The sequence below is a fragment of the Lytechinus variegatus genome, chromosome 7 (assembly GCF_018143015.1).
Source record: "Lytechinus variegatus isolate NC3 chromosome 7, Lvar_3.0, whole genome shotgun sequence".
NCBI classification, from domain to species: domain Eukaryota; kingdom Metazoa; phylum Echinodermata; class Echinoidea; order Temnopleuroida; family Toxopneustidae; genus Lytechinus; species Lytechinus variegatus.
Genome location: NC_054746.1, coordinates 16,805,340 through 16,828,314, shown reverse-complemented (window position 1 = coordinate 16,828,314; position 22,975 = coordinate 16,805,340). Strand labels below are relative to the sequence as shown.

Genomic DNA, 22,975 nt, shown 5'->3' with positions numbered 1-22,975 from the left:
ATAGGGATATTCTTTTTCAGACAGGAATTGAAAACCGTAGGCAAACATTTCTGCTGCATATTTTCAATCCATCATTTTACTTTTAACTAAGGAACAGCAATAATGATAGAAATACATTATTTTGTAGAGTGCAAATTACATTATCATCTAACATCTACATGCTTCAAAAAAACTTTTGATATCATTACCCATGAATAGCCAGGAAGCCTTTTAAAGTGTACAAGCATTTCAAGGAATTAATTCTTAATGAATCCAATGGACCAAAACAGCTCAAAACATTCTACAATTTCCATTTACTTCACCATGGCACCTTGCACTGATGAACAGCATGCTTCCATCCCGATATAGCTTAAGAGCTGCTGAAAGGTATGATTCTTCAAAGTTCAAGGAACACAAACTTGCAAGAAATGGTTATGAATCAACTTACGAGATGTCCTCGGTTGAGAAGTTGACGATGGTGCTGATGAAGTTATCCTTGATGACGACCTGTCTGATGGTCTTCCAGTCAGCAGCGGATTCACCCAGGAGGATACAGATGGACTCCAAGGCCAATCTTACCATCTGAGGAGGGTTACCCATGGATCGGATCTCAACCAGGTTCTGCTTCTTGATGCCCTTCACAGCTATAGAATTCAAGGAAGGAGGAATGGATATATCAATAGACGATAAGCAAAGGGATTGGTGAAGTGAAATTAATTGAATGGATGAACTTTGCACTATTGAATATCAACAATACAACAAATGATGCCAGATCACATGAAGAAATTAAAGGGAAGTATAGTGAAGCAAATTGCATGTATATGGCTGGATTATAAGAAAATCATTAAAAATAATTCGTGGATGATAAATCATAAAATATCTAAAAGCTTATATATCATATTATATAGTGAAGACCTCAACATTCCCAAATTTGAATACTACCCATTTATATTATTATTATCACTCTACTATTGTCATCAAAGAAACTCTTCCCTATTGATAAAGAATGATATAATGGCAATATATTTCAGAGCAAAAACTTTAATATGTTATATTATAATGTTAGTGAGGATCTTAACATTCCCAAGTTTCAATACAACCTATTCATAAACTCATTACCATTGTACTATTATCCTCAAAGAAAAACTCTTCTAACAATTTTGAAAGAACGCTACTCACCTTGCTGTGCATCTTTGACAGCTGGTTCTACCTTTGAGAGGTCTGACATGACATCTTTACGTTTCTCAGCGATGTGTTTGGTCTGTTCAGCTAAAGTCTGCTGGATCTCTTGACTGGTGACCTTCTTCTGCTCTGCTTCTTGTTGATCTTTCACCTGAAAAATCATGAAAAAAACAATTATGAGTTCTTGCATCATTTATGCACATCATCCCCACCATATTTGTTTCCATTCTCATGTCAAATATGACAACAAAAAACCCATAAAGAACTTATCGAGCCTTTCTCCCCCTCCCCTTTGTACCTGCCATGCTTTTCACAACTCATTGCTTTTATTTGAAAAACTTCCTATTCCATACATCTCAATTCTTCTACTTTTGAGTTTAGTTTACCTCATACCCATGTTTTTTTAATCATATATGCTCTCATTATTAAAGTCAATAGATTCATCACAGTTCGTAGAGCGGGGATTTCAGATTCCGGTGACCCGGATTCGATTCCCACTCGGTGTGCTAGTGCTCTTTGGTAAGTCATTAAAATCCTCCTCATCAGGTCCCTCTGGTTGCTTGCTAACAAGCATTCATGCTTTCTCAGCAATCAGGTAAAAAATCACCACCTTGCTATCTTTTCTATTTCACATGTACGTAGTTCTCTTAAGAAATATCATCTTCTGCAAGCCTCCTTACCATCTGCTTGAGCTTGGCATTAGCAGCAGCATTCTTGGCCTCTAGCTCCTGGCTCTTGAGTGCAAGGCTCTTCTGGAGCTCCTCCACCTGTTCCACAGTCTCCTTGATCTTCTGGAGACCAACGTTGAGATGGAGCTGCTGCTCCTCCAGGTCAGAACGCTTCTCAGTGTACAGCTTGACCTAAAATACAAGGAGATAATGTCAATGTAAATACAAAGGAACTAGAAGATATTGTTGGGGATTCCCCTTTAAAGTGCTTTGCACAGGAACATGTTATCAAACTGAAGACAAAGTTGGGGGGGGACTCGGGAAAGAAAAGGCCAAGGATGAATAAAAAGGGAGATATAAAAAGAGTGTGAAGAAAAATCCTGAATAAGAGAAAAAATAATAATATGCATCAAGTCAACAGTTCCTGAAAATAAGAAGGAAATTCATAATAACAAAATGGAAGATGTTCCTAAAGATGGAAAGTGCAAAACTGAAAAGGTACAATACCAAGAATGCTTACATAGTGATTGATGAAGTCCAGGTAATGTCTCGGAGTGATGGCCATGACACGCCCACCTCTCTTCTGGAGTCTCTGGTTGGCTTGGTGCAATGTCAGGTGGACAAACACAAAGGCATTGACGATGGCATCGCGATGGGTGGGGTTCTGGGCAACACCCTCATAGGCTACAGGCAGATAGTCTGGTGGGATGTACTACAAGGAGGAAACATCAGAAAAGTAAAGATCATACTTTGTGCTTGATCATACTGCAGAATCATTACATCATTGTGATATCAATACATTTGTATGTTTGCTGTAGGAAGTTATGAACTATCTATATAGTATTGGATGGCTTAGAATAGGATAGTAAAATTATTACGCAAGTTAGAGCAAATACTGCATGAATCACAGATGAGTAAAATATTGAACCTAACAAATGGAATATTCCAGGTATCTGATGAAGAAAAGCCTTACATTGTGCATTACGGCATCGTATCACACAGAAAGTTTTGTATGCAAGCCTAGGGGAAATTCATTAAATAGTTTTGTGCTTTTTTAAAGGCATTTATGAGAAATTTGCAGATACATCATAACATTAAAAATATGAAGGATCTCTTGAAGAATAAAGATTGAAAGTACTTACATCAGACTTGTCCAAGTCAACCTTGTTGGTAAACTCTTTACCAACTTGGAAGAGGGCATGGGTGGTCCAATCTCCAAACCAGTTCAACACACACCTGGAAGGAGAAGAAATATAATAGAACAGGATGCAAATGTAAATTCTGTATGGCACTGATTTATCTTAACCTACACACTTTGAAAAGACCAATGTTTTTTTTACAAAAGGGTATACATTTTGGGAGAAATGAATTTCAAAATACTTCAAAGGAATATATCTTAAGTCTGAGGATATTTATTAATATTGTTCATTCAGGTATCAATTTATCCATTCATTTACGAAATGATGCACCTACATACTGATCCATTTGTTTGTAAAATAGTTTATTTCCAATTGTCACACCAATAGACAGAAAAAAATAAAGAGGACTTGGAAACAGATATTGGGGTTGGAAGAAGAGCTGGACAAATCAGTGAAAGCCACTGGGTTAAGTGTTCTCATGTGCTACAGCCAAAGAAGACACAGAAGAAGCCAGTAGAGCAGTAAAGTCTGAGAGATTGTATTGCGGAGAATGCACTGAATTGTGCAAAGAGGAGGGAGGGGCTAAATGGCAATTGCCTTTCAGTTAGGTGAATCCGGCCAGCCCTGCTCATCAGGGACGAACTGTATTTAAATTTTAGAGTTCTGACTGACCTGTTGAAGAGGGCAGGTGATGTCGCAGCCCTGTCCTTGAGGCCTTCTGATGATGGATTCATGGTGAAGACCACATGGAGGTTGCGGATGACCTGACCGGTGAACCACTTGTAGAGTTCTTCAGTGGAATCCAGCATGTGACCCAACCTCTGGGCACCTTCCTTGCACTGGGTCATCAGCATAGTGTATTCATCTCCTTCAAACAGACCTGGAACCTAGGGGTGGTCAAGTAAATCAAATTATCATGGTTAAACAGCATTCTAATGGCCACAGCAAATTTACTAACATCTGTATTGGAGGAAGAAGTATTGCATGTTCATCATTTGAAGTACATCTGATTGTGCAAGTTGAAAAAAAATGTTCTATTATGATTTCATATTCATAAGATAAAATGATTAAGGCTGAACAAATAACAGTTATGACAGAAAAGAGGGCTGTTTCACAGAACTAGTCGGAAAGAAAAAATCAAATCTATATGGTAACAGGTCATTACAATATCACAGCAAATTTACTGAAATCTGGATTGGAAGACATTAGTAATGGAAGCAAGTTCATCTGGAGCACATGTGTGAGTTCACAAAGGAGTCAATCCAGCATATATCTGCCAGATTTCTTCTTTTGGTCTAACAAGTAACTTGTAGTTATAGCATCAGTGAGACTACACCTTGGATATCATAAGTACATTGGCCCTTTATTATAATCAAAGTCACACTCATGTAGACTGACTTCTGACTAACTAGTATTCTACAGATACCATGTAACAACTACTAACTTGTTGTACTTACCTCTCCATTGGCTAGCAGTGTATTCATCCTCTCCAGGAAGCTAGAATCCAAGACATTAGATTCGTCCATGATGAAAGCAATCTTCTCATCCTTACAACCAGCTCTACGGAGTACAACTCTCAGGTCCTCATCAAAGTCTGCTGCTGTGTACTTGTTATGAACCTGAATATGAAAAAGAACCATGAAAAGGGGGATTCATTGTATATGTCTTCTGTATAATGTAGCTGCTCAACAGTACGCAAAGCATTCATAACAAATATTTTCATACATAACAATATTATGTGCTTGCAATCTTCACACATATACAGGTAAGGATTTCATAATCCATTTCTAATATTATTATCAGCATTGTGATAAGGTAAAAAAGTATAAGTAAATAAATTTTAGTAGTGAATAGCTGATATTTGTTAGATTTTAATTCAAAATTCTTGAAAATGTACACATCTTAAGTTCTCTTTGGACAATTAAAACATAAAAATAGAATTCACAAAATCAAAAAACAAGTTTAAAACTGAATTCACTACCTGATTTAATTACTAAGAGATGAAACAATCAGTTTTCAACAAACTTATTACAATATTTATGGTACAATTTGTTTGCTTGATTTGGTACACAGTGAACAAGAAGCTAGTAAATGATACACATTTTTTTTTTTTTGGGGGGGAGGTAACATTGACTTACACTGCTTGAATTTTTCAACAAAATCTCCCCACGGTAAAAGATCACCGAATATTTGAATATATTACTTACCTTGACTTGAACGATGCTGAGACCATTCATCCAGGCTACAAAGCGTGACAGGGTTGTCTTTCCTGCACCGCTCACTCCAATCAGAAGCAAGTGACCCTATTATAAGATAACAATATCAAATCCATTCATGACTTTCTTTGTATAACATCAATTGTCAATTGATACAGGTAATAGGATTGAGCAAGTACTATTATAAGGAGTGCATATAAGAAATGACAACATCTACGATATCAACTACTTGTGTCATCAAAGGCATCATCTTCATCCTAGCCTTCCATCATATGGCTTCACTCCTAAAATAAACATTAGGCCTCAAAAAAATTGTTTGGATGCTTTCATCAGACCAACTGTAAATGTGAAAACAAAGGGTTTCCTTTCCAGAGCCAAAATTTACATGTTTTTTTAAGAAAATTTTAGTTTTATGCATTTTCTCCCCATTGCTAATCATCAACAGAACTCTTTTCCATCATCTCTTGTGTATATTTTTGGTGATCTATCAAAGCTCTACTATAATAGACTATTGATAAATCTCTTACCTGTGGTTGTCTGAAGATTCTGTCGATACGAAGAACATGGTCCAAGACTTCATTGAACAGAACCAGAGGTACATCCAACTCCTCCTCATAGAACACCTACATAGAACATAAAAAATAAGTCACAATTTAATGTTAAACTAAGTACAATCACTGTCACTATCAATATCAATCACAAACAGGATTTTCTAAAGTATCTCTTCTGATCCTAAACAACTTAAAAAAGCATCTGAGAACCAAAATATTTTGTGGAAAAAAACACAAGCGGCCAAGAAAAAGCTAGATCCTAACTTTTTAAATCTTTCCATCATTATCCCCAATCACACTTTGGATTTTTTAAACCCTGAATAAAATTGCAAGTAACATTTTCAAAATTTGGGAATAAAAATCCTTGTCAAAATACCTATGTATTCATTCATTTTTCACCCAAAATTAATTGTACAAGAGAGTATAAACAATATTTGCAGATTAATAAGTAAAAGTACAGACCTTGAGTCTGGCTTTGACATAGTCTCTGAGCTCCTCCTGGTCAACTGGAATGTAATCCTTGGACAGCCAGTTACTGAAGAGGATTGGTCGACCAAGAGCTTCTTTCTTGGTGATGTTGGGGAAGTGTTTCATAGCAACCGCATCAATGTTCTGATCAGTCCACATCCTCTCCTCATCCTCAACAAGCCTGTAACAAACCAAAAGAATCATTTATCATCTTCATCTAATATTTGTGAATTTCACAAGCATGGAAATTGTGGGTGAAATCAACATTTGACCAATTATCAGTTGAACTGATGTATGTATATTCATGGAGAGGAGCAATTCCGATGATGTTTTGAACTAGTATCAACAAACCATTTACATCAACAAATGGACCATCAACAACCAACTCATTTTGCTTTATCATCATCTAGTGAGGTCTCAATTATTTTGACATCACAATGAATGATATTGCACAAATGCATGTCACTTTGAAAATTTGAGGATGAAACCAACATTTGTACTAGAACAGTTGATATGGAGCATGTACATTCATGGGATATCTTTGTAGATATCCACATATTTCAATTTAAAATAAGCATATACTTTGGTATTCATTAAGCTTTATTAGATTCAGATAAGCCATTAAGATTTCATTTGAAATTGTACCAGTTCTTGTATAATCCATATAGTAAGTTGAATAAAAAAAAAGTTTTCACAAAATCGATCCCTCCTGGTATGATTAACTTATTTTATTCTCCAGAATCTACAAGTATTATTAGAAACTACACTTCATTTTTGGTTGTAAAAGTAACCTGAAATACATACCTGTCTTGGAAGAGACGTAGAGCCTCATGAGCCCAGATGCGGACCAGACCCTCTACAGACAGAGACTCTAGAGGGCGCAGTGCTTCAACGATGCCACGCACCCAACGGGTCATCTCACGAGGACTGTAGATGTAGTGAGGCTGCATGTCTTGAGTGAAGCGCTCCTGAAATAAAGAGACAAAAGTTGACAATAACATAACAATTTATCTACCTGATATGAATATATTCTGTCCTAAAACAGTCAGAAAAATTGGATTGCAGGGATGGATTGGATTGGGATGGGTTATTTTATGGCATGACTTATTGCTGATGTCTGAAACATAGGTCAAAAGACATAATTTTTATACTACAGTGAGACGCGATATATCGTCCATCTTGTATAGAAGTTTTGATTGACACAATATATGAATATCATATTGTGCAACCCTTCCTGAACCATATAAAAAGCAATTATCTACTACATCTCAATATTCTAAACAACAACTTCATTCAAATTGATTTTGACATAGACATTCCGTATAAGAATGAATCCATCACATGCCCGCATGACTGTTCGTAATCTTGAAATAGTTCTGATGAACTATGTTATGACCAACACCATTACTTACTTGTGAGATTGTGTAGAACTCCACCATAGCATTGGTAAGAGGTTCAGCATAGGTACGCAGGCTTGGGATGAGACGGAGCAGGGCACGGTTGAATGTTCCATAGATCTGGGTCAGTGATGCTGGACCTGGGTAGTCCACGTATACTACCGGCACATGACGCAGGAACCTGTAACCATAACAAAAGAATATTTACTTAAACTTGCGTAAGTTGACCATCTAGCAATCAAATATTCAGAGAATATTTTTAACAACCAGATTTAAAAATCTAATTTAAATGGGGGCTAAGGGCAATTCACACTAAAAAATATAAAAATTAGCTGAATCATTTCCTTGCATAAAAACAGGGACCTGTCTACAAAGACCACATGGGGAGAGGGGGCTTTTTCATGGAACAAATAGTCCATTGTTATAAGCTACAATAAATCATTGATTTTGATTGGCAGAAAGTTATTTAGTCAGTGAAAAAAAAATTGTGAAACACTCCCCTGGTCATGAAGACTGCCTTTCATTCTCTCCCTAGGTTGGTCTTCATAGACATTTTTATCTGTATCTAAACCAAAGCAAGAACAGTTCATTTGGAAGGTACCTACCTGTGGGATAGTGGTTTTCTGCCTGGATCTGTTGGAGGGTTGCAAGCACCGACAAACTGGATGCGTTCAAACCTAACCCAAGCCTGATCTGATGTTCGGTAGAAGCCACCATGCTCTAACATCTGACGCAAGAAGGAGATGACTCTCTGTGTTCCTGTTGATTTTAACACAAAATGCAATCAATGACAGATCTATCAAATTTCTCCTGATCCCTTTCTTTCATTAATCTTTACTTCTTAACCTATGTTTTCTCAATGTTATTAAGCAAATATCTTCTTTATCTTAGTTTTCTGGCATCCAATAAATTTTTCTCCCCCTACATAGTTATTGTTCTCCAACATTATAATCAAATGCTTTCTATTGATACCATTCCTCCCTTCTCTTTCCTCTGCATTTCTTACCTTATTGCTATCAGTTGACAAAATTGATAAAAATAAGAATAATATTATACGGTATTGTATAGCACACATATCCACCATATCCACCAATATATGCTCAAGGCACTCCTATATCACCCTGGCTAAACTCATCTACAGTTCTTAGAATTCAGTGTCAGTAAACGCATGCAGACTCAAAACTGATTTATTTCCTTCATAAATATACATGTATAAGTGCTGCACTTAGAAAACTAAAAAAAAAACAACCTCAACCTACACTCCATAATCTAGCAATCACAAACAAAATCCTGTTATTTTCTCACCGTATTGATCCATGTCCGGTAGATTGATCTCATCACAGAAGACTACTAGCCACTTGCCCAGCTGGACTGGGGCTAGTACGACTCCATTAGGAGTACGTCTGTACTCGCAGTAGTGATCAAAGGTCTTCAGCATCAGCTCTGGGGTTGTAGCACTGGAGAAGTTCAATCCAACAACCTATACAGTACAAACAATATTAAAAAAAGAATTTTAAAATAGAATAACAAATTTATTCTATCTGGATATTTGAAACTAGCATTAGCAAATTCATAATCTTGTTATATTCTCTCTGAGAAAGTATCTACTAAAATGGACACTTAAGTATATTCATAGTTGTGTATTTACAACTTAAAAACAACATAAAAAAGGTACTTTTAACTCATTTTAACTCATTAGTACATAGACAGTTAAGTGCTGATCTGATTATAATCAGGGTTACAATCAACACTGACGATTATTATACAACTGCTGGACAATGAGTTACTTTATTTATAATCATTTTTGCGAAAAACTGTCTTGTATTAGCAGTAAAATGATTAGTTTAAGGTGATTAATTTGAGGTGGGCAGTTCCAGGAAGGGATGGCCAGAGAAGACATGGAAGAAGCAAGTGAAGGATTGAGTTGAAGATGGAGGATTCACTAAGTTGTGCAAAAGGAGGGAGGGTGAGGGAGAATGCCACATGTGTGAGGTGAATCTGGTTATACCCTTTCAAAAGGGATAAAACCGGATTAAAACCTTGTGACTAACTGACAGCCAAATAAATATAAGTACCTACCTCCATGTCAGGCAGGGCCCTGAGTGCACTGAACAATGTCATAGTCTTTCCACTACCAGGTGGTCCACACAGCACCATAGGTCTGTGCTCCGCTAGCCAGGTGTACAGGAGTGCTTCATGACGAACAGTGTCAAGGGTAGGTACCACAACGTCAGGGGCAGCTACCTTGTGAGTCTCTACCTCAATCTGGGGTACCTTAGACTGCCATGGAACCCATTCACCGGATATAGATACCTAGAAATACAAAAGATCATAGAGAGCATTAGGACATTCGCAATTGGAGAAAGGTGTCAGACTTCGATGTATCCTGCGAGAGAAATTAGTAGATGTTCCTGTTTGAGTCTACCCTCACTGAGAGGTAGTAATAAAAACAGTATTCAACATTTGTATATTGTCATGTATGTAGAAATCATTGATTCCAATTACTCCAGCTTTAAATAAAATTGCTGCTTACAGCCCACAGAGCATACAAGAAATTAATCCTGCTGTGTAACCATTCACCTCACCTCGGTTGAGTACAGAACAACTTGTTTACATTTATTGCTGAAGGTAAACACACCCAGTATTATTGTAAAAATGTCTATTCCCCAGAATGATATAACTGTAAGTAATTTTCTAAAATTAAAAATTATATTGCTTACTCATAATGCTCAAGAGCGGTATTATTCAATGATACACATAAGGTAATTATGCTATAAAACAAAGTTTTCAGTACAAATATTCAACAATCATAAGCCATTAATTTATTTTCTCCAAGTCAAATTTATTCATTAAAACTGATTATTAAAAACCCATGATGTATTTACCTCAAAGTCAATGATGGGTACAGTCTGTTGAGGTGGTAGTGGTATGGTGGTGATACCCCGGATGAAATCACCAAACTCCTGTCTGGCTTTCATCTTACTATCCCCAGTGAACGACCAGAGGAGAGCATGGATCAGGTAACGAGATACATACTTCTCCAGTTGATCTTGCTGTATGGGAGGAGAAAGAGAACTCTAAATATCATTCACTGGACACTCACTTTATAATATGTTGTTGGTATCAGAGTTTAGACAAGACATATGAAGGATATTGAATAATGATGTAGAGTTCTTCAACATATACTCTCATTGTTCTTTTAAATATATTCATGATCATAATCATTATCATTAACATTACCATTATCACAATCATAATCACCATCATTATCACAATCATCATCATTATCACAATCATCATCATCATCATTTTATTCGGCAAAATAAATGTAAGTATATCCAGAGTTACAAATGAAAGCAATATACCCACCCCCAGATAGCAAAAAAAAAGAAAGAATCGCTACATCTCTTTCACTATAATTCAATTACAGCAGCACAACTAAGAAATCTTAACTTTTGTGACCCAGGGATTAGTGATACATCCACTTTTTGTCTTTGTCATGACTAAATAGAAATGGTTTATCACTATAACTAGTGAAAGAGTATAGCAATGTTATATCACACAAAATATAACATTTCTACACTCTGAATGAATGTAATATTATTCTGTTCTGACCTGCATGGGGAAGTCACTGTGTGTGTGGTTGTACTGGATGATGTTGCGGACACACTGATGAAGCATAGAGAAGAGAGAGTTGAGCGCCCTCAGGCGAGTAAAGTCCATGATGTGCTGGTCTTGCTTAGCAGCATACTCCAAGCATCGTATCACCACACCATCGGAGCTGAAGTGAGGTCCAAGCACATTCGCAGAGTCAACTTGAACCTGATAAAAAGAGCATGCAAGATTACTCTATCTAGTTCTTTATTCTTAACCTTGAAACACATTTGAAAATATCAAGAAATAAAAGATAAGAATTGGTCCCTGATGCAACAATCTCAATCAAACCTAATCCATGAAAATCACAAAAACATTTATTTCCACTCTGAACATGCATTGGTTTAAACAAGGATTTTCACTTATATTTGTATCCAGGGAAATATCCAGAAAAATAGCAAAGAACATGTGATTATGAAGCATAGATATAATGAGAGTAGGGCAACAGTCACAATATGAGAGCACTGAAAATATGTGCATCATTCATGCAAATGAAGGGAGATTAAAATATACAAATACTACACATCATCAATGCCATAAGTGAAATTACGAACACGGTACCTTTAGACCAATTCTCACGATTGGACTCTAATGATTGTACTGTGTAAAAGGTAAAAAGTGTGAATGATTATTCCAATGATCAAGTTAATTGATAAACTTGTTGTCTCAAAACCATGAGCAGTCATACTTTACTAATAACCTCTCATGAATCAATGAGTTACGCTAAATGAATTCTGGTCATGTGAGCATGCATAACCCATCGTATCACGAAGATCCACCTCATCATATTATAGAGATTTCTACTAACCTGCATGACGGGTGACAGTACATCCTCCTTATCTCCAGCCTCTCTGCTTTTATAGGAATCCTCTCCTTCCTCCAGGGGTACACAGCGAAGCTTGGTCAGGAAGTTCTCAAAGATGAGTTCAGTACTGAGTACATCCTCACTGAACCACACCATACCACATCGGGTGACTGTAGCCAGGGTCGCAAAGCGTAGGTCCTGGACCTCAAACATGATACGCACCTACACAAAATAGATTCATATACAAGAATCAAGAAGTCTGGCGAAATATCACACTTTATTCCCAATTGCCTGTGGTAAATAACATATCATTGCATTGGCCAGATAATGCACATGGGTCATGCACAATTATATATTAGTCAATGAGATAACATGTTGAATATCACATGCGCAGTGGTTCTTGAACATGAATTACACTAAAATCACTGACCCCTCCCAGTCGATCTCTATAATGACAATATCATCAATATGCTATAATTTCCCCATTTAACTTTTTAAAGATGGTATTCATATGCTCTGCATCTATAGTTTTTTTATACATTAAAATGTGAGACACAAATAATAATCAGTAGTGAATACCAAAAGCTCTCCCAAGAAATGTTTGCAGACATGAGCATTTGATAGTATCAAGCTTACATTTGGAGGTATGCCAAGACGTTCTCCATTGGGTAGTGTGAGAAGCTTGTTCTCATCAAGTACGCTGTTGAGATTCTCAACCCATTCAGGATCAACATCACCATCAAAGATGATCCATTGACGTTTGTTGATCTCACCGCGAACGTTGTCAATGATCCTAGATACAAGAAGAGAAATAAAACGAATGAAGCATAAAAATTGCAACAGGATGCTGGCTTAAATGATTATTAAATCTTGATGATGATTTCTATTTTATGACAGAAGACAAAACAAGTTCTTAGAACTATTACTATGTCATTTCAAATCACATTTTCATAATAAGTTGTGTAAGACAGACTTGTCATCTCCAGTTTCCTCTTGAGACATGGATGTATGCAAATTATCAATATCCATATTTACTCAAATTTAAAACCATCATCATGATTACAACAGGTGGGTGTTTCATAAAGCTGTTGAATTGACGATTGTTTAGCGCATATGAGAAGGGTTCACCAGTCGCTCTTAACTTAAGAACAGCTTTATGAAACGGCCCCCAGATATGTTAGTAATTCTATATACACGTGTAAGATATGTGTAATACAATTTATAAGTATGTTATCCTTAAAAATATAGAACCCTTAATGAGATGAATGTAGGCAATTCCATAAAATAATCAACCTGTTACACATTCAGCCACATTTGTCTGTATTCTTGCTTCATTTCAAGAACTGCTCAAGCCATGATAATTAGAGTGCATCATAACTTTTCTTATGAACTAGTAAAATTCAAAGGCCTTGGTTAACATTGATATGACTGTACAAAATGTGAGCTGCAAAGTTCTATTATTACCTCTGTTTGTGATGAATTGTAACAAGTGGAATGCCTCTGGCCGTCTCACCTGCATCACGCGGTTCAATATACATGTAGCAGCAGTGCTGACTTTGAATACTACTCTAACTCGCACAAGATGTTCAGTGATACATGGTTACTCTTATGTCCACTTTTTATGAACTAGACCAATAAACTTACAGAGATATGATGGTTATTCAACAAAAAACCCCAACATGGCCAAAGTTCATTGACCTTACTTGACCTTTGACCTTGATCATGTGACCTGAAACTCGAACAGGATGTTCAGTGATACTTGATTACTCTTATGTACAAGTTTCATGAATTAGATCAATAAACTTTCAAAGTTATGATGGTAATTCAACAGATACACCCAATTCGGCCAAAGTTCATTGACCTTTGACCTTGGTCATGTGACCTGAGACGCGCACAGGATGTTCAGTGATACTTGATTACTCTAATGTCCAAGTTTAATGAACTAGACCAATAAACTTTTAAAGTTATGATGGTAATTCAACAAATACCCCCAATTCGGCCAAAGTTCATTGACCCTAAATGACCTTTGACCTTAATCATGAGACCTGAAACTTGCACAAAATTTTCAGTGATGCTTGATTACTATTATGTCTAAGTTTCATGAATCAGATCCATAAACTATCAAAGTTATGATGGGAATTCAACAGATATCCCCAATTCGGCCAAAGTTCATTGACCCTAAATGACCTTTGACCTTGGTCATGTGACGTGAAACTCATGCAGGATGTTCAGTGATACTTGATTAACCTTATGTCCAAGTTTCATGAACTAGGTCCATATATTTTCTAAGTTATGATGACATTTCAAAAACTTAACCTCAGGTTAAGATTTCGATGTTGAATCCTCCAACATGGTCTAAGTTCATTGACCCTAAATGACCTTTGACCTTGGTCATGTGACATGAAACTCTAATAGGATGTTCAGTAATACTTGATTAACCTTATGGCCAAGTTTTATTAACTAGGTCCATATACTTTCTAAGTTATGATGTCATTTCAAAAACTTAACCTCAGGTTAAGATTTGATGTTGACGCCGCCGCCGTCGGAAAAGCGGCGCCTATAGTCTCACTTTGCTTCGCAGGTGAGACATTGTAAAAATGACATCTTGAATAAATTGCACAAGAAAAACATTATCCAATGCTTCCCCAAAAAAGTGAAAAAAAGTGCAAGTTATCCCAGTTTTCAATCACAGATATCTTGAAATTGTTTGCAAAGATTTTTTTTTACATATTCCTGGCTACTTTTTATCCATAGGAACAATATCAAATACAACAAACACTAAGTTCAGGACTTAATTCAACAAGACCTTTGTAATGTTAATCAATGCCTCTAAGTCTAAGGAGATAAACAGTTTACTGATTGCCCATGAGACATTCTTACTTTCTGAGGAAGTGTGTGAAGAGACCATCCGTCCATTCCCTGGTGTTAGGATCCAAGGTACCATAGAGATCTTCCTTGGAGATAGCCTTGGGGTCAATGACCTGTGCCACACCCTCGATACCTTCAAGTCTCTCCAGAGCCTTGAGCAGTGCACGCCAGGCCATACTCTTACCACTACCACTGGGGCCTACCATCATCAGACCATGGTTCAGGTTGGAGATCTGGTACAGCTGAAGAACCTGTATAACAGATCAAGTTTGATAGAATTAATAATAAAGTTCATAAAAGTTCATAAAGTTCATAAAAGTCATAAGCAACAATTCAAATCTGCAATAATCTCTAGACTGTATCACACTCTTGGGTTTCAGCAAGCTGAATACTAGTATATTCAATCAGTAATAACTAATTGAATGTATGGAGACAACTTTAATCATATACAGAATGAAAGTATATCTAATGCACAGACATTGTAGCAAGAAACAACTATGAGAGAAAACATGTGTAAGCTTGGTATATTGCTTCTCATAAAATCTATCATTGCAAATTTTTAGATTGAGTAACATGAGAAACAGAAGGAAATCATCATTTGTTAAATATTCCAGTCTTATTCTAAGAGTATAAAAGAAATATTCTTCAACATCTTCCAAAAACTGTAGACAGATACGATTTCAAACATATTCTCAAAGATAATTACGAAAGCAATTGTTACCTTTTCAACCCACGATGTTCCAATTTCATCTCCTTCACCATAGGTGAGATGCATCTCTTCGCAGACCTTGGCCAATTCCCTTCTTAGTCCCTTCATCTCAGCTTGGGTGTAGCTGATACCTGGGAATACATCCGAGAGTAGGTTGTAGAGCAATGGGATGTCTTCAGCTATCAGCTTGGGAACCATCGTCTCACAGATACTCTGGATAAGGATCTGTACAGGAATGAAGATGCACAAAAAGGCATTCAGATCTTTGTATCAATCTATGTAAGCTCTTCTTGTGAGATATGCATGACATAGTAAAATGATAATTGCATTCGTCAAAGAAATATCTGCTGACATGAGATCTCTTTGTCAAAGCTATCCTGCAGTAATGATGCCCTATTGAGATGACTTCGATTTACTAATCTTTTCTTTCATTTGACTGAGAGATCTAAGTGTACATACATTTCAATGTTTACCTCTGATGATGGCACTGCATACTCAGATCTCATAAAGTACAGAACTTCATCTTGTGGAAAATAGCTCCCTAAATAACTAATGCCTATCTGTCCCATCACCATGTGACTTGCATACAAACTTATCACTGGCTACATCCATGAACCCAGTTTTCAATCATTACTACTGTTGCTCGGGGAGGTTCTCAGTAATAGAGCCTTCATCCACATTCTCTCTTCTCTTGGCTTTCTGTTCTTTGACACATTGGATGTGATCCAAACCCTAATCCTAACCCTATGCACTTGCCATTGGCTAGTAACTACAAATCGGTGTATAATCATCACAATTACCTCTTGTTCAGGGAGATTCTCTGTAATAGAACCTTCATCTACATCCTCTCCTCTCTCGGCTCTCTGTTCCTTGACACGTTGGATGTGATCTCTCTTGACATTACCAGCACTCACTAGTACATTCTTCAAGGCTCGTAAGCCAAAGTCATAGTGAGACTGAGATGACAGCTGTTCATCACAAAGCCTGTCAGGAGAGAGCAGTAGGATGAAAAATCTTGTTTAGCCACACAACTTTCCATCCCATTCATTTATTGCTATAGTACAAACATCCAACCATGACAGAAAATGTCAGAGAAAATGGCAACATGAAACTAAATATTAAAATAACTACTAAAATGAACAAAGAAAATGGAATGTTACAACAGCATCATGTGTCTCCCAAAGGGTAGGGATTTCAATCAATTGTTGCAATTCACAACAGAATTGATCGTATATATATCATTCATAAATTTTGTTGTTTATTTGCTAAAGAACTTCTGAGATAGAATAAGAAACAAGACCTATTGTAAAGGATATGTTGTCAGCTGACTCAAATCAAATATTAATGTAATATTTTACAACTGCGACAATAGACTGGTCAGGGCCTGTGAGTAATACTTTTTGAACTGTGATAGACGCGAAATAACTTACTGGAAGAATGGCACAACCTTGGAGGCGAGCTTCTCAGCGGTCCTGAATCCCTGTGAGTAGAGCATGACCTGTGAGATGAGCTGACGATTCGGTTTGGTCATGGCCAAACTACGGAAGAGTTTCTTGAGGTTATCAGGTAGGTTAGACCGGCCAGCGTAACCAGGGTTCATGGTGATGAAGATGGCCATGTCTGGGTTGACCTTCACTTGCTTGCCCACCAGCTCCACCAAGATCTGTTCACCTAAATTCATAATAATAACATCACATCATGATGATGTCTCTGAGAGCTTTACAGATATATCATTACTCCAATCACAGGATTCCGGCAATTAGCTAAGCCAACAACATCGCACCAGGTACCTTTTTAACACCTGGGTGGAGAGAATGTATCAACGCTTTTCCGAGTGATTCCAAGGCGAGGGTCACAAGTACATGTACTTCATCAAGACACTTCCACATTCATAAAGTTTGTGCATGTCAATAAAAATCTAGTGCAGAGTTTCATTTCAAAGTGCTCATTTGCAAAGCTGCTACCATGAATAAAACTTTGGACAGTTAACTTGAAATTGTATTACCACTGAAATAACAACAACAAAATGCAATATTCCTGTTTTCTACATTTTGTATTACTTCATTTGTTCCATTTGTGCGTTATCAAGGACCAGTCAATAAAACACAGGTTTACTTAGAAAGGTAAAATTTTTCTGTGAATATTGAAATAAGAATTATAAATTCACAAGTAGACTCAAAGTTCTCAACATTTGAAAATATGATTATAATTTTGCGCTGGAAATAAGCTCAACAGAAAATTGAAAAGACGGTCCAATAATTACCCTTCTTGCCATCCAAGAGCTGTTCTTTGAGAGCTTCCTGGATGGTCTGGATCTGTTGAGAGACAGCTGACAACATCCTCTCCTCTAGACGATTGAACTCATCAAAGCATCCCCATGCTCCAACTTGACATAGACCAACAAAGATACGACCCATAGCCTGTAACATAATCATTCATGAGAGAGTTTAGCAGGGTCAAAGTAACAATCAGATAACAGAAAAGAGAGCAGAGGCTTTTAAATGATCATTCAAAGTTTCTCCGTGAAGGTAATACTAGACCTTACTGATCAATCTATCATTATCAGGTTAGATTTTTTTGAGAACTATTACTTCAAATTTAGAATTAAATATATGTATAATGGTAAGTTTTTAATGATTCAGAGGCAAGGATTGTATTGAGACAGAAGCTTTCCATTCAATTTTTACAGTTTACTTATTTGTATTTGGTTAAAGACATTCTCAATGTCACTCAAAGGTTATTGAATGAAATATCACTAGGAATTTACCTGGAAGTCGAATCGTTCATCACAGTTGAAGACGAGGACGAAGCGACCCAGCTGATGTCCAAGAGCCTTGACAGACTCAGTTTTCCCTGTACCAGCAGGACCTAAAGTTATCAAACAATACCATCATTATATGGACATATATTTTAGAGTAATTATGAATCACGGACTTACAGATATTAAATAAACAATATCCTCGTTATCTAAATAGGTATTTTTGATGAATACTAATCAAATTTTTGAAAAGAAAACAAATACTTATAATCATTTATTTGCACTTAATGTTTTTAAGGGCTGCACACTATTACTCTGGCTTTACCATAGTGACCCTGATTAGGTGCTTGAGCATCCAAGGAATCCCTTCCTCACAACTACCCATTAGATCAAGTATTCATGTCCTTCACTTCAATACATTGTCATTTCAAAAAATTTTGCCAATCACATCTCTAGGAAAGATAACTTCCACCAGTTTTGAAAGTAAACATGAATGTCTAAATGCAGCTTTCAATTGCTCCTAGTGCCAATAACAATATCTTGATGGAAGTAATGAACTTACCGAATGGTGATCCTCCCAGACGTCCTTCAAGGGCCTGTGTCATGGTCAGGTAGCAACGGTCAGTCAGTGGTGTCTGGACAAGCTTGTCCTGGACACCAAGGTACTCAAAGCCGTAGTTGAAGCGGGCATTGGCCATCTGGATACTCAGCATCTGAAGTACATCTGAGTGCTTGGGATCGAAGTAAAAGCGCATCTGGGACAGCCACTGGAAGTCATTGGGTCCAGCGACTTTGTCCTGGATCATCTTGCGAGTAACGTCACGTTGGTGGACCAGTTCGGTGATCTAGTAGAAGTTAAATCATGAGGTTGACATAATGTAAGGGAAATATGCTTGAAAATGTTTCATTCAGGTAACAAAATATGATTTTGGAGGGGGAAAGGCCACTTTGGAGACCGGCTTGTAATGAATTAAAATCAGGTTTTAGTGGTCTCAACTTTGATCAAACAGAAAACAGCACTGTGGCCAGAAATGGGGGAACCATGGCCTCCAGCTCCAGCTAGTTTGTGGCCTGTCTCATGATACTCAAAATAAATTTATTTTGATGAAAACACTTAAAGATAAAGTAGAACCTGATTGGAATAAATATTACCACACACTTAAAAGATTAAAGAATTTATTGTGCACCAAAAAAATAGTTTAAATAAATAAAAATATCAAACAAAGTCTTAAAGTAATTGGCAAAGAACTAAATATTGAAATAATCAAGACGGGAAAAACTAAATGTCCACCCTAGAACTACTAAGATAAAAAGAGAAAATAAGATCATTTTTACCAGATGTTCAAGTTTCTTCCTCCTGACAGCTGGTTGTTCCTGGAGGACTGAGTCAGCTAGAACTTGAAGGGTCTTGTTGACAGTCTGTAGGACACCCTCTACTGGTTTCATGTCCTTTCCTCCGGCCTTCTCTACAGCTGCTAGAGCTTTCTCTGTGCTCTCTGACCAGGAGATCTGGGCTGATAGCACCACCAGTTGGGCCTATGAAAATGAAAATACACTACCACTTAATTCAGGACTTCACCAAAACAAGCATCACTACAATACTGAAATCTAAAAAAAAAAAAATATATATATGTTCCCTTTTCTGTATATGGCTTTTTTTTCAAAGATGTTGTTTTGCTACAAATAATCAAGTTTTTGCAACTTCTTGAGAATTGAGAAAGACTAGCATTCCTTCATATTCTTCATCAGTTCCATGAGATTAAAAGAAAAATTATGGGTGAATATGAATCACTGCAACAAAGTACCATGCTTTTACTAATAACTCTATACATGGCAATGAGTAATAATGTACACAGAATTCATATTATTCAGCAAGACAAAAAACGGCTATGTTGTTAAAATTTTTTTAAACTAAACTGAAAATTTTTCTAAATATTTGATTACATGGACAACCAACCAAAATTAAATCATGTATTCTAAACAAAAGTCAAATTTCTGATTGGTTCTTGGTCATGGTTTTGAACCAAATGCCTATGGAACATTTATGTTGATTGGCCATTTGCCCATTAATTGCAAGCCTTTGTGTTATGGAGCCCAAAGCCCAGATTGGGGTAGTTCTTCTGACCTACCTGATACTGATCGACCCATGTCAGATACTTCTCCGGTTCGATGTCTCCTTCCTTGAACTGTGCTATGCCTGATACAGCAGTAGCTAGACTCTTAGCCAGAGTGACTCTCATCTCGTTCTCTACCAAGGTCAACCATTCATTGATCTTAGGGTGCTCCTTGATGGAAACTGGTGTCTTGAAGACCACCTATAACATCACATGGTGAATATGAAAACTCATTAAAATTGATAACACACCTTCCATTAAAGGTAAGGCATTACAATGAAATAATCAACCTTTTTGCATGACCAACTTCCATTTTTCTTCAATCCCTAACTTAATTCTTGGAAGCCCTTTCTCTTTTAATCTTAATGCCTGAAAAATATTAATCAGCACTTCATCAAAATCATTATCACTATCATTATCACCACCATCATCAGGATCATCATCATCATCATAATCAGTATCATGATCATCATCATCATCACCATCATTATCATCATCATCATCATCACCAACATCATCATCATCAACACTAAAATCATCATCATCATCAACATCATCAACATCAGCATCAACACTTAAATCATCAACATCATCATCATCATCATCATCATCAACACTTAAATCATCATCAACATCATCATCATCATCATCAACAAAATCATCGCCACTACCATCATAATCTAATGAGCACTTATCACAGCTAAGTCTATACACAGCACATAAGTAGTGTCCCCTCACTCCCGCTACACTGAAATGTCATGATGTAGAGTATGAATGAATGAAAACTGTACCCCCTTTCTACAATTTCTAAATCATTGCAGTAAGAACAAAAAGAAATGTTTACCTCCTCTCCCTCACGTGATGCAATACCGAGGACTAGAGTGCAATCCTCACTCAGATTGAGGGTAGATACCCCAGCAAACATCTTCTTGAAATGCTTCTGGAGTTTCTCTACGTTCTTGCTGTTACCGATGATCTCCAGCAAGTCCTCATCTCCTACAAAGTAGAATCTAGTAAAGAAATAAAGTGAAACCGAGAGTATAAACTAAAGAATTTTAAACATAAAGCATTTCCAGCACTTTCTGAATACGACAAACCGAAATAATGAAAATAAATACTGAAAAGGTAAGTATATACGAAAAAATTCAGATAAACTTGAAATTTGAAACTCAATATAAATCAACATAACACATGATGCAGTATTTGGTACCCTGGGGTACCAAATGATAATCCGTTATTTTGTTGAATTATTTATTTTATTTTTTGCGCTGTACCCTGGGTTACCAAAAATGTGTGCAAGTATATTTTAATGTTTGTACAGATTTTTTTTCTTTTTAGTGATCTTATGTAACAATTGATGCATGCAAATGATAACTTTATTCTAATTTTCATGTTCTGTTCTAATCTTCACTGTTCAATAATGAGTTTTGGGACTATAAGCTAATCTTTTGTGTAAGTTAGCTGTCGAAAAGTATACTTGAATTCTTAAGTATAACATAATTTGTTTACTATTATTGGCATTAGATTGTATCAAAGAAAGGAAATAGGCGTTGTGATCATTGTCCCCATTCATTGTCATGATTGTCGCACCGAACATACGACCGTGATCACCATGACAACAATGTAACTGTACACTATTACAACACGAGATGGCGCTGCACAACGCTGTACCCCGGGGTACTACGGTACCCCGGTGTACGGCGTGGTGCATCACATGTCAAAGATAGGTTAAATCAAGCTGTGTAGGATAACACATAAGATGTTAATGACAATTTCATGAGTATGATGAGGCTTTCTTGCATCTTTTGAGCAGTACAAACATGTGCTCACATCAAGGTCCCTGTTACATACAGCTTAGCGATTGATCGTGAGGTTGATTTCTATGACTGACCGAACACAATATAAATTGCAATCAATCTCAGAAGTCAGCCCCGCAATCAGTCACTAAGCTCTATGTTCTGGGGTCCAGAGTAGCATACCATAACCCATAAAATAAGATTCAGGAAAGAAATGAAATCAAAACTGACCTTGGGAAGGAGGCCCTCTCTCGCTCAAGGTACTCTCCGAGAGCCTTCTGGATCTTGCCCAGTAGGTCAGCCAGTCTCTCCAGGGAGCGCTGTACTCCAGGTATGTTGACCACATCCAAGACAAGAGGTGCCTTGGACACCTTCTTCATCAGAGCTAGGAACTCAGTGCTGATGCTGTGGATTCAAGAAATAATGGACTGTTACTTTCGTTTGTAAAGAGCTCTACAGTAAGAATTATCCACCTTTCTTTGATTAATATCTTGGACAAGAAAGGCATGACACCATCAACCCATCACATAATGTTATGCAGGATCCTCTCAGAGAATAGTTTATAGGAACTGAAGTGGCTATCTTGGCCAAATAACACATCATCAACATGGTTATTATTATTACAGGAATTTTTACACAGACTTGGTTAAGAGGAGTTTAACAATAGACAA

At 36.9% G+C, this 22,975-nt stretch overlaps 1 protein-coding gene across 1 annotated transcript in view; it reads right to left on the bottom strand.

Annotated features, from left to right (window-relative positions):
* LOC121418583 (cytoplasmic dynein 1 heavy chain 1-like) overlaps positions 1-22,975 on the bottom strand; it is a 72,092-nt gene that overhangs the window by 22,762 nt on the left and 26,355 nt on the right. The window contains exons 32-61 of the mRNA XM_041612528.1: positions 22,536-22,709; positions 21,353-21,518; positions 20,524-20,709; positions 19,730-19,930; positions 18,957-19,239; positions 18,404-18,504; positions 17,900-18,056; positions 17,067-17,307; positions 16,437-16,620; positions 15,649-15,861; positions 14,940-15,178; positions 12,696-12,852; positions 12,063-12,281; positions 11,216-11,422; positions 10,486-10,653; positions 9,680-9,913; positions 8,906-9,080; positions 8,206-8,359; positions 7,616-7,781; positions 7,008-7,171; positions 6,198-6,384; positions 5,712-5,807; positions 5,176-5,271; positions 4,426-4,587; positions 3,641-3,855; positions 2,972-3,065; positions 2,350-2,541; positions 1,842-2,021; positions 1,159-1,312; positions 428-623 (exon numbers count right to left, since the gene is read on the bottom strand). Of these exons, the coding sequence (XP_041468462.1) occupies positions 428-623; positions 1,159-1,312; positions 1,842-2,021; positions 2,350-2,541; positions 2,972-3,065; positions 3,641-3,855; positions 4,426-4,587; positions 5,176-5,271; positions 5,712-5,807; positions 6,198-6,384; positions 7,008-7,171; positions 7,616-7,781; positions 8,206-8,359; positions 8,906-9,080; positions 9,680-9,913; positions 10,486-10,653; positions 11,216-11,422; positions 12,063-12,281; positions 12,696-12,852; positions 14,940-15,178; positions 15,649-15,861; positions 16,437-16,620; positions 17,067-17,307; positions 17,900-18,056; positions 18,404-18,504; positions 18,957-19,239; positions 19,730-19,930; positions 20,524-20,709; positions 21,353-21,518; positions 22,536-22,709 (5,361 nt within the window). The remainder of the gene's footprint in view (positions 1-427; positions 624-1,158; positions 1,313-1,841; positions 2,022-2,349; positions 2,542-2,971; positions 3,066-3,640; positions 3,856-4,425; positions 4,588-5,175; positions 5,272-5,711; positions 5,808-6,197; positions 6,385-7,007; positions 7,172-7,615; positions 7,782-8,205; positions 8,360-8,905; positions 9,081-9,679; positions 9,914-10,485; positions 10,654-11,215; positions 11,423-12,062; positions 12,282-12,695; positions 12,853-14,939; positions 15,179-15,648; positions 15,862-16,436; positions 16,621-17,066; positions 17,308-17,899; positions 18,057-18,403; positions 18,505-18,956; positions 19,240-19,729; positions 19,931-20,523; positions 20,710-21,352; positions 21,519-22,535; positions 22,710-22,975) is intronic.